The sequence below is a fragment of the Camelina sativa genome, chromosome 3 (genome assembly GCF_030686135.1).
Source record: "Camelina sativa cultivar CO46 ecotype springtype chromosome 3, ASM3068613v1".
Lineage (NCBI taxonomy): Eukaryota > Viridiplantae > Streptophyta > Magnoliopsida > Brassicales > Brassicaceae > Camelina > Camelina sativa.
In genome coordinates this window covers 27,162,296-27,174,377 of record NC_141882.1, presented here as the reverse complement: position 1 = coordinate 27,174,377, position 12,082 = coordinate 27,162,296, and the positions used below count along the sequence as shown (strand labels likewise).

Here is a 12,082-nt window from a genome sequence, read left to right as displayed (position 1 = left end):
GACTAAAAAGTGAATTCTCTTGGATGATGTGTTTGAAATGAACTAATGACATATGTCAGAGATAGCCTAATCTGGCCACATCACGTCTACAGAAACACGTCGGTATTATAAGAAAAATCTGGTAATTAGAGTATCTCAGAATTTAAGTAGTTGCTTAAGAGTTGCTAAAGTATTATAACAGATAAAATTTAATTTTTTTTGTATGATTTAGTTTATAATTGTTGTTTACCTAATATGTTTTTGGTATGTTTAAACTTGAGTGTGTCAGTTTCTGATAGGATAGAAGAAAAATAAATATTTTATTTTATTTTTTTTTGTTATTTAATTTTCTCTCTCGTCTCTCTCCCTTGATCCCATCGACTTCCATATCATCTCCGCAGAAAAGACGACGATAGAATTGAAGGTCATTTAGTCGGTGATTCAGTTGGATATTGGATTTGACCGGCGGCATCACATCTCCACCGTAAGAGACACCATCGACAATCTCGAATCATCAATCCGATCGCGATTTGGTTGAACATATCAGATATTTGGTTGCTTTTTCTCTCTCGTCTGTGTTTATATGATTGTTCGCTTAGCTCCGAGTTTCTCTGGATTTGAAATATACGAGTTCGCTGCTCTGGATTTCGTTTTATCTTTCTTATTTGTCCTCTGAGATTTTTGTATGTTTGTTTGTTTCCTGCGTCTTTTTGTACAATTTGACTTTCAATTTTGAGATTGATTTCGTAGAACACTCGCTTTGTAGAATGTGCTGAGATAGCTTAATAAATGTAGCCTGTGATGTTTTATTATTCTAATCTGTAGGTGAAGTTTTCGCTTACTTGTGTTGTGACATTCAGATTTACATGTGCAAGCCAGAGTTGCTTCAGTTTGGTTATTCTGGAATTGATTGATCAGGTTCGTCTAATAGTTGTTTCAGTTCGTTGTCACTGCTTTACTCTTTGTTTGACGAGAGTCTCTGTTAAAAGTGCTCTTACTAATAATGCAGCACGAGAAAGTTGCGAAGATTGGTGAAGGAACTTACGGTGTGGTTTATAAGGCACGAGACAAAGTGACCAATGAGACTATCTATAGCTTTGAAGAAGGTCCGGCTTGAGCAGGAGGATGAAGACGGCGTGCCTAGCACAGCAAATTAGAGAAAATCTCCCTCTTGAAAGAAATGCAGCACAGCAACATTGTCAAGTACGTATGCAGTTGTCGAAAACTAATTCATCATGAATCTGGTGAACAATTAATTTTGGTTGATTTTTTTGTTTTGTTTGTTCACAGGTTGCAGGGTGTAGTGCACAGCGAGAAGCGTTTGTATCTGGTGATTTCTCTAAGGATCTACATCTGATCAAAGTGAGTGCTTAGAAACTTTATGTGCCCAGCTTAATGCAGTCTTTATGTGAAGCACTTTAACCGACCAGAAACTCCTAAAAGTACTGTCTTATTGAGCTATTTGGTTGGTCATGATGTCATACTTCCTCCTGGTCTTTTTAGTACTCAACATAGGCTGATTAGAGCTGTTCATTCACTCTTTGGAGAGACATATCTTTACCAGATTCTCCGTGGAATTCCGTATTGCCACTCTCACAGAATTACTCATGTGGTGCCAAAGAGCTTAATTCTTTGTTCATATGTTTCTGTAATGAAATCTTTCGCATGGGCTTCATATTTGCTTCATTCCTCAAGGGTAAAGAACCACTTACGTATCTGATATATATGTTAATAAAGGACTAAGAAATTTCAGATAGACGGTCGAATAATGTTAGATTCGATATATTCATAATAAGTTTCAGTGCTAGATTCAAATATTCGTAATAATTTACAATTACAAAGAAAAATATTTTTAAGACCTCAACTTTAAAAACCTTTAATGGACCTATGAAATATTAAAGTTTCTTAAGAAGTTCTTAATTTCACTTTTTTAAAAAATTAAGAATAAAATTTGTTTTAAGATACTTTATCACGTACGAGTGTACTGCTTACTAGTCTTCTTCTACTTGCTTATTTCACTAGTAAGTTATATCCCCGAACGAATGGTAGAGAATATGCCATTTGTCCCAGGAACGACGCCACGCCACAACACCCACACCTACAAAGAATCTTCTTCTTTTTAAACAAAATGGTAAAGTTGTTTTTTAAGAAAAAAAAAAAATTACCTTGGCTCCTTTTCCCATTATGTTATTGTTAATGTAGGTAATTGATGGATATATATATTTTTTTTTTTGATAAAATTGAACTTTATCAATTAATGAATTTTACAGGAAAAAAATATGATATTTAATTAAAGAAAAGATAAACCAATGAGACGTGTACGCGTCTGATTCAATGCGTGCCCAACACATAATATACAAGTTTTTTTTTTTTTTGCAGTGAATAGCATTTAACCTAATAAGTAGTTTTTATTAGGGTTAACTTAACCATCTTCTTAACAAGTGTCGTTTTTTATTTCTCACTCTCACTATATGGAAATTTTAAAAATTTACTTTTCTTTTTTTTTACTTTTCCTTTTCTCTCTATATACTAGATTTTACACTAAAAGATTAGAGATTAAGCTAATGGAGAATATTCCGGGTGTTGTAAACTAGAGGATTTAGGGAGCGAAATCTCTTAGTCTTATTGATGAATGTCGAGGTTACAAGTATATATAATAGGAGTACAAAGGCTAAAGCCCATAAAGCAAACGAGTACATAAGATAGGCCATGGGCCGTGAAGCAATGGCCATGGGCCGTAAAGTAATGGCCGATGGGCCGTACATGCGCGGACCGATATATGGGCCGTACATGCGCGGACCGGTATATGGGCCGTAAGGCCATGTCCTAACGGACTGTGAGCGGACCGGTCTATAGAGTCCACAAGTGTTTTACAACACTCCCCCTTGGACGAAATGACCGTGCCATGTTGGATGGGATCGCTGCAATGTGCTTAGGGGATGCTGCCTCATTAAAACCTTACCAGGAAAACCCAATGGGACAAAACCTTGGTGAAGGAAAAAGAGTACAGCACACATTGCTCCCCCTGATCCAAACATCACTCCAAGTCCTTAAGCCTTCGCATTCCAATCTTGTGCGTGAGCTTCCTGAACGTCGATGTCAATGCTTTGGTGAAGAGATCGGCTGAGTTGTCGCATGACTGTACTTGCACCACTTGAACTTCTCCGGCCTTTTGTATTTCATGTGTGAAGAAGAACTTCGGCAGTATGTGCTTCGTCCGATCTCCCTTGATGTATCCTTCCTTGAGCTGGGCGATGCAAGCCGTATTGTCCTCGTAGATGACGGTTGCTTCCTTGCTGTCTTCTAAGCCGCTATCCGTCCGAATATGCTGAGTCATGGACCGCAACCAAACACACTCACGGCTGGCCTCATGGATGGCTAGAATCTCCGCGTGATTTGACGATGTGGCTTCATCGAACGCCAAGAGATCGCCGTACCACCGTGCGTAAACACATAACCTGTTTGTGACTTACCGTTGTGTGTATATATTTTTTTTGATAAAATTGAACTTTATCAATTAATGAATTTTACAGGAAAAAAATATGATATTTAATTAAAGAAAAGATAAACCAATGAGACGTGTACGCGTCTGATTCAATGCGTGCCCAACACATAATATACAAGTTTTTTTTTTTTTTTTGGCAGTGAATAGCATTTAACCTAATAAGTAGTTTTTATTAGGGTTAACTTAACCCTCTTCTTAACAAGTGTCGTTTTTTATTTCTCACTCTCACTATATGGAAATTTTAAAAATTTACTTTTATTTTTTTTACTTTTCCTTTTCTCTCTATATACTAGATTTTACACTAAAAGATTAGAGATTAAGCTAATGGAGAATATCCCGGGATTATATTTTTCCTTTTCTACTAATAACCCCCTATTTCAATTGTTATCATCACAACAGTGAACAAAGAGTTTACCGACTTAAAAACTACAATAATAGTATTATATGTGTCCACACAGACACATAAACATTATCTTTCTTTTTTGTTAATCACTCCAAAAGTTTCTTAGGGTTTTGATCAAAAAAAAGAAGAAAAAAACTTGTGAAACGTATCGGAGAAGTATGGATCTTAAAACAACGCTTGATCAGTGTCCGCCGTTGAGAAAACTCACCTCTCTGAAACACAGATTCTTACAGCCACTCAATCAAGACGATTTGACAAGTTACGAACGACCAAAGCGAAAGTTTTCTTCTCTTCGTGGTAATGATGACGGCCAAGAAGATCCTTCTTGGAAACGCATACGCTTTAAACTCCGGCCAGAGAAGAAAGACGACGCCGTTTTCGTTGAGTCTCCTAGGTTTAAAAGTAGTCAATTGACGATACGACAGCGTTCTACTAGTGACGACTCTTCTGATACGATGAAACACGGAATCGAAGTAGGAGAAGGGTTTACAAGCGATGCAGTTTTCTATAAGCCGTGGTTTGATAGTTTACGATTGAAACGACAGCGTTTGGGTGAAGATCAAGATCCTTCTTCTTGTTCTCCGTCTGTAGATGACATCGCTGCTCTCACTCTCATCCAGTTTTCCCGTGATGATCGGCAATCTAAAACACAAACCCTAATACCACAACCGCAAACGCAGCCACAGACGCAAACGCAGACGCAGACTCATACAACTCAACAACAGACGCCTGTGAAGTCTGATCTGTTCGAGTGTACCGTATGTGGAAAAGGGTTTACTACGTATCAAGCATTAGGCGGTCACAAGGCTAGCCACAGGGTTAAGCCGCCACAACCGCTTGTTGAAAACGCAGGAGTAGACGCTGGAGATAAAACGCGGACAAAGATGTTGGCCCCTTCTGGGAAGATCCACAAGTGTTCTATATGTCATGTTGTGTTCCCGACGGGACAAGCACTAGGTGGACACAAACGCCGTCACTACGAAGGCGTTCTAGGCGGTCACAAACAGGGTAGTGACGAAGTTGTTCACAAGTTAAGTCCCGATAGTAATGGGAGCAGCCTTGTTACAAAAGTATTGGATCCAGAACAGAGCTTCAGTGTTAGTGAAAACGTTCTTCTCAGTGGTCACAAACGCAATCAGGACGAGGTTGTTCACAAGTTGAGTCTCGATAGTAATGGGATCCTTGTTACGAAAGTGTTGGATCCAGAACTGAGTTTAAGTGTTAGTGAAAACGTTCTTCTCAGTGGTCACAAACGCAGTCAGGACGAGATTGTTCCCAGTGTAGACAAGTGGAGTCTCAGTGATGCGAGTGTTGTTAAAAATTTGGTGAATCTAGAGCTAAGTCTCGGGGGTCAGAAACGTAGTCAGGATGAGGAGGTTGTTCTTGGAGAAAACAAGTGGAGTGCTAGCTGTAATGGGAGTGGTGTAACAAATGTGTCGGAACCAGAGCAGAGCCAAAGAAGATTGATAGATCTTAATAGCCCGCCGTCACCGGAGTTTGATGAATCTGGAGTCAGAGATGTCGAGGAAGCTGAAAGTGCAATCAACTAAGCCTTGTCAAGAAATGTTTTTTTTTTTTCAATTCTACTATTATGATTAAGGGTCTTACTTTGTTGTTATGATTTTTGCACATGTTCATTCGTCCGGTTTATATATTAAACAAATGCATATTATAATGTAGTTTACTAACCAAGATTCTGTGTTGAGTAATTTCAGTTTGCAACATCTTCGAAAACACACACAAAAAAAAAAAAAAAAAAACAGAAACTTAATTGGGCCTTTTAGATTAAAGAAATCTTTAAAAATTGAAACTTTAAAAGAGTCAATTCTTAAAAACAGAGTATGTTAAAATTGTAACGCAAGAAAGCAACTAGTATTTGGGAAAAAGAAAAAAAATAGATTAAAATAAAAGAAAAAAGGAAAAGTCAGTCGGGAGAAAAAGGAAAAGTAGAAAAAAATGTAAAATAATAACTTGACTTTTTTTTATGTAATTTAGGAAAACTACTCCAGTCAAGAAATAGAAATCGAACTTATACCTAAAGATATTCTGAGACCTCCAGCAACAAAAAAACCTAACCGACTATAAAACTAGTATATATATGAGTGATCCGTCAAGAAAACAGTCAGTACTCAATTCTATATCTCTATAATAATAATTCAACTCTGGTTTGTTTGTTTACAAAGTCTCCCAAGTTTTTCGTAGTCACCAAGGAAAAAAAGTAGGGTTTTTTTTTTTAATCTGATAGATATCGGAAGAGAAGAGGTATGGCTATCTCAACGCACTTGAGACAGATCTTAACGAAGGTGAATCAAGTTTCGCCGTCGATGTCTGTGGCCGATATGAAGAAAGAAGTAGAACTTTGGATGCAAGAAAACAAAGACGGTTTACCAGTCGACGACGATATTTTCGTTGAGAGCTTTTTGGGAACGATCGAACGTAATTGTTCTGCAACTGGTGATCAAGATCCGAATTCGGAACGCAGAGTCATAAAAGCGATAGAACACAGATTCTTAGAAGGAGTAGGAGGAAAAGAAGAAGGGTGTGGTTACGACGGCGTTTCGAATGACACGGGTTTGGAAAGTAGTGAGCGGTCTCAAAGACAGCGTTTTGGTGATGATGAAGATTGTTTCTCGGAACAGAGTTCATCCTTCTTGGAAACTAACCCGCGAGAAGAAGAAAGACAAGGAGGGTTCGCTAATAACGACGCTTTCCTTGAGCTTTTGGTGGAAAATATTGAGCGATCAAGACGAGGGCAAAAGCGTTCATCTTCTTCTGATGATGATGATGTTAAAGATCCTTCTTCCTCTTCTTCTCTGTCTGAAGATGAAATCGCTGCTCTCTTTCACAAACGGCATTCACCAACACAACCTCAAACGGAACCCCTACGGAAACCGAAACGGCAGATGCTGCACAAGCCTGATTCGTACAAGTGCAGTGTCTGTGGACAAGAGTTTTCTACATTCCAAGCTTTAGGTGGTCACAAGGCTGGCCACAGGATTAAGCCGCTTCTTGTTGACGCTGGAGAAAAAACGAGGCAAAAGTTGTTGGCACCATCTGGTAAACTCCACAAGTGTTCTATTTGTCATAGAGTGTTTCCCACGGGACAATCCCTCGGTGGACACAAACGCCTTCATTACGAAGGCGCTCTCGGAGGTCATAAAGACAGCATGGACGTGGAGGCCGTTTCCCAAGGAGACAAGTTGAGTCCTGGTGGTAATGTTGGTGTTGTAACACATGTACCTGACCCAAAGCAGAGCTTAGAGGGACTGATAGATACGAACAAAGTGCTGTCGCCAGGAGACGTTGAAAGTGCAAGCGAGCTTCGACAAGAAGAAGGAAGTACCAATGCTAACAGGATTCAGTTTTTTAACTTTTTTTAAACTGTTTACCAATTCTAGATTAGTTTTTTTTTTGTTCTTCTATAAAATTCTGGACTAGGTTACTTTCTGTTATCTCATACCCCTGATGTGGGACTGTTTTCAACTCTTACTAGTGTTATAAAACTTTTTGGAGGTTCCCCACAAAAGCAAAAGGAACAATTAGAGTTGAGGTGAGAGCGTCCTCTTTTTAACAACTAGAAACGAGTAAATGACAAGACATCATAATATGAAAGAACGGCATCAAGTCTAGAACTAGAAAACGGAGACAATCAGTAATTCATCAGATCATACATTACTACATCTTTATATGTACACAAGCCAAAGAACCATTAGAAAAACTTCTGTATATAAAAACTAAGCTTACTTACTTTTAGAGGAATTACCTGCAATCTTAAAAAAAAAAAAAACAAACGTAGAGCTAAAAGAGCAAGAGAGGGAGAGATGATAATCCGCGAATCTCACCTTGATCTTGGTTTGAAAACGATAAGGTCGGGATTCGTGGAAAGAAATGGCCCGTGTTAGCAACTCTGTTCTTGGTGAGTAGTGTAGTCAAAAAGAACAAATCTGTTCTCTTGAGGAAGATCAGTTTTTCTACAGTTGTGAAGTCAAGCTGCTTGTGATTGGTATCCGACTTAGTTGTATTATGTGCGTTTTCATGCTACAATCCGTAACCTGGTAATTGCATTTACACAAATGCAATGTCAGAAATGAGTAGAGACATCGCGAAGTAATCTAAACCCGAAAACAAGAAACCAATTATAAAGAGAGATGAAGATAAAGACCCTTTACCTGCATAGCTGCTACTCTTGATAAGCAATCTTGACATCTTTCAAGCAAAACCTTTTCCTTAGCAGTTACATTCACAGTTTCGACCATTACAGAATTCATCTCATCCACCTAAACGGACATAGATGAGTTTAAACCATAAAAACAAGGGTTGTGATAGAATAACTCGAGATAGGTAACACTTAAGACCCAAAAGGTTCAATAGACTCAAAAGATGTGTTTTAACTTCGGAAAACCATAAAAACAAGGGTTGTGATAGAATAACTCAAGATAGGTAACACTTCAGACCCAAAAGGTTCAATAGACTCAAAAGATGTGTTTTAACTTCGAAAAACCTGAGAGAGACAGAGCATTTATACCTTCAACGTCAGTGAGAATATGGAAGATGACATAGCTTGCATTACATCGACAGCTGAACTAACAGCATGCTTGAGGTCTTGGATATCAACCTAAACAGTTCAAGGAACATATTAACTTTTCTAATAACCTAAAGTTTTTAGATTAAGCAATCATATCAAGGTTTACAACCCAAAATTACTAACCACGGTTTTCCCAACTATTGGTAGACGAAGCGTGCTGGCTTTCAAGGATTCGGTTGCTCCAGACAAAGAACTTGAATGATCTCTATCCAGAAGAGACCATTCTTCTAGGAAACCCATCTACAGTTAAATAAACACAGCAAACACGTTAAGTATTACTAATACAAAAAAAAAAAATATATATATATATATGCATAATCTCTTTATATTTTCTTATCTGCTGCCTCTCCTGTAGGGATTTACTATTACTACAGTTTTCATTTCAAAAATAAATAAAATCTCATGTTTCTTATGATGATTCCTTGTCAAAGATTCAAATACTGTATTGTGGGATGATTCTAAGCAAGTAAGTATACCAACTTCTAAAGGTAGATCTAAGTATACCAACTTCTAAAGATAGATCTAAGTATACCAACTTCTAAAAGTAGATATAAAAATCTACCTACCTACATAAATAGTTAATTAGAGTCCAAATTTATTTGCTAAACACGTTATAGGACAGATACCATTCTACATAATTGAGTTATATCCAAAACTTTATTTTCTTCTTACGGAAAGAAGGAATCACTAAGCTAAATTCCATAGAATAACTGTTATTTCTCAAAATTAGAAGATAAAAGAAAACGTCTGAATTGGGACATTGGCCCTTTTAAAGTAAGAAATTGTAAGAACTTAAAAGAGATGAAATTCTTACCTGTCCCCTCAGAATAGAAGCCAGTTTCAATTTTTGCCTTAGCAAAAGCAACTTGATTCGTTTTAAAGTGACACTGTGCCGTAGTTCCGAGATTGATACCCATGCATTCCATAGGTTTTTCTAGCAAAGAGAAAAAGCAAGAGAGGAAATTTACACTTTGTATTACGCCAGAAACCGCTAGAAATAAAGACTTAGTTATACTTAAAACCATGATCTTGAAAGATAAAAAAAATTATACCCTATTCAGTAAGATTACTCTTTCACTGTATTAGTTCAGTAAGATTAAAAAACTCATGGTTAAGGTTAATCGTCAAATTGTCATATAATATCTGGGATGATGACACCTAGGAGCCTAAATGATGAGTTTCCATAAAAGCTCACTTGTAGCATCAAGATCCTACCTATAGCTGCAGTGGCTAAAAGTATTTACATCCCAGAAGGGACACAAATCCATAACAGTCAAGTTATTGACCCCAAAAGGAAATGAGAAACTCAGAATTAAGCCATACCTCTGCATTCAATCTTTGCACCATAACAGTAGAGTCTGCCCTCGCATTGACAAACCGCCACTGTAGGTATCGGTTATACAGAAGCCTCAACAAATGTGCATCCATAACACGATCTTCCCCAATTTTCCCTCTCCTAATATCAGCAGAGAAACTGAGAATCGAAGGCGTGTTGTTGCGGTTATAAGCGTTCATTTGATCAGAAACTCCATTTCTCACTCGAGAAGGACTAGAAAGTGCCCTAGCTGGAGATGATGTAGTTGTCGCCCAAAGCTTACTTGGTGAGGCAGAGCGAATAGCAGAACCTCTTATAGGGGAAGCCATACCACGAGGAGATGATAAAGGAACAGCATCACTAGAAAACCGTTTCGAAAGACCAAATTTTGATGATATACTACTGGCTTTCAAACCCGGACTAGAGGATAAAGGGGAGCCAGGATCCTGCAACCGCCTTAACCGGCTATTAGTCTCTTGCCAGAACCTAGCAGAAGCCATAATATTGCGAGGCAAGCTCTTAGATTTAGAGATTTCCCCATTAACACCAGAGCCACATTCCTGAACACCATTAGTGCTACCAGAAGAAACACTATCAGTATCAGAAGCAGTGAAGTCGCAGGAGACACTAGACGTCAGACCATTGCTAGGTCTTCTCTGGCTATCATCTCCAGTTTCCAAATATTCATCCCTACCTCCCAAATCTAAACTCAACCTCTCATTAACAGAAACCCTAGGGCTGTCATCAATCATAGAATTATGCAACATTGACCTCCCAACAAACCCAGATCCAAGCTTTCCTCTATCACTGCCACAATCTAAGCTTCTAGAAAGCGAATTCGGCACAACAGATTCAGAATCCCCTCGCCGAGAAGCTCCAGGCCACCGTTGCTGGTCCAGAGGCTTTGAGTTCTCTCTCTGATCTCGAACCGGCGTCGATCTCCGCCGCTCCGGAGTAGGTTTCCGGTGAGAAACAGGCGTGGAAGTAGTCTCTTTCTTTTTACTAATCGGAAGAGAAAAGGCTTCACCTTGAAACGAAACAGACAAACTCCTAGTGGAAGTGATGAGCATCTTCGTAGCCGCCGACATTTCACTACCTACAGCGACGGGAGCCGGAGAGGGTCGACGACGGTCCACGGATTGAGACCGTTTAGGTAACAAAGACGGCGTTTTGACGGAGTTAGAAGCGGAATTCGTGGTAGAGCGAGAGAGTAAAGGCGAGGGAGATGGGTACCGCTTACTTGTTCTGAGCACAGCAGAGGAAGAAGAAGAGGAGGAAGAGGATGTGGTGGTTGTGGTAGTGGTTGTGGTGTTGGAAGAAGCAGAGTGAGAAGGAGAAGGAGATAAGTAGCGAGAAGGGACTTGTTTGCCTCTGGGTCGTCTCTGCCCGCCATTGTTGGTAACGGGTTGAGGTTTATCTTGTCGATCTCGAGGTGGGTTTCTTTGTTCAGTGGTTGAAATCGCTGCAGCCACCATTCTCGTCGGAAAAAAACTATTCCTTTTTTATTTTTTTTGTTTCTTCCTTAGTGATCCTCACATTGCATTCAAGAGATTTGTGTGTTCTTCCCCCAAAACACTGACCCCAAAGCTGAAAAATTTCAGAGATTTTTGGGTACCAAATCGAAGAAGGATTTTGGGATTTGCTTTTTTTTTTTTTTTTTTTTGCTTCACAGCCGAAGGAGACGAGAGAGAGAGAGAGAGAGATGGGGAGATGTGGGGAGAAATTGTAAGTGGGGTTTGTGAATTTGGGGTTTCCTGAGAAACTTTTATTTTTGTTTTTGTTTTTGTTTATGTGTGTGTATGAGAAGAGCTTTCTCCTTAGTATATGTTTATTTTAATATTATTATTTTTTTGCTTTTTTAGAGGTTTACATCAACTTTAAAAGCTTCGTTTTGCCCTAAACTATATGTTTAAATTCTAATTAATCATTTGTTTTGGTTTTGGATGTTTATTCTTTAATCTTCTTTATTTAACCTTTTTTTTATGGAAGATCAGAAGTTAAATAGTATCGTTTTTGTGGCATTTTCTACTTTCTAATTCCCACAGTAAGATATGATTCTTTTCAAGTTTGAAGCACTTAACAATACTAACCATGATTTTTTGCATTTTTTTTCTTGAAGACAGAAAATGAGAAAAATAAGAAAAATGAACTAACTTTTTTAATATGACAATCGACATGTATGTATTTAGGTAGAATATATAGAAATAATAGCATGAATAATCTATATATATATATATATATATATACATGGAGAATCCAATGCAAAATTGAAACTATTATCTGAAAATAGTTATA

At 38.2% G+C, this 12,082-nt stretch overlaps 2 protein-coding genes and 1 long non-coding RNA gene across 9 annotated transcripts; 2 read left to right on the top strand and 1 right to left on the bottom strand.

The window, feature by feature from the left end:
- The first annotated feature begins 137 nt into the window (after positions 1 to 137).
- Positions 138 to 1,735, top strand: LOC104777916 (uncharacterized). 7 transcript variants are annotated; one of them, XR_015594502.1, is made up of 4 exons: positions 138 to 463; positions 840 to 897; positions 989 to 1,182; positions 1,270 to 1,735. It is a non-coding gene; the product is annotated as an uncharacterized LOC104777916 (long non-coding RNA). The 7 variants fall into 7 exon arrangements; XR_015594499.1 differs by having other exon boundaries at positions 138 to 533; XR_766355.3 differs by having other exon boundaries at positions 138 to 533; positions 805 to 897.
- A 2,229-nt stretch (positions 1,736 to 3,964) lies between these two features.
- Positions 3,965 to 7,512, top strand: LOC104779257 (uncharacterized). The gene is made up of 2 exons (XM_019240817.2): positions 3,965 to 5,430; positions 6,133 to 7,512. Exons 1-2 carry the CDS (start codon positions 4,046 to 4,048, stop codon positions 7,265 to 7,267), a joined length of 2,520 nt encoding a protein of 839 aa, XP_019096362.1. The 5' UTR covers positions 3,965 to 4,045; the 3' UTR covers positions 7,268 to 7,512.
- On the bottom strand, positions 7,495 to 11,588 carry LOC104777915 (QWRF motif-containing protein 2). Its single transcript, XM_010502241.3, has 6 exons — positions 9,796 to 11,588; positions 9,287 to 9,406; positions 8,596 to 8,712; positions 8,413 to 8,502; positions 8,057 to 8,164; positions 7,495 to 7,939 (listed from the first exon to the last, which is right to left on the bottom strand). The coding sequence occupies exons 1-6, from the start codon at positions 11,260 to 11,262 to the stop codon at positions 7,859 to 7,861; spliced, it is 1,983 nt and encodes a 660-aa protein (XP_010500543.2). The 5' UTR covers positions 11,263 to 11,588; the 3' UTR covers positions 7,495 to 7,858.
- Between the last annotated feature and the right edge of the window lie 494 nt (positions 11,589 to 12,082).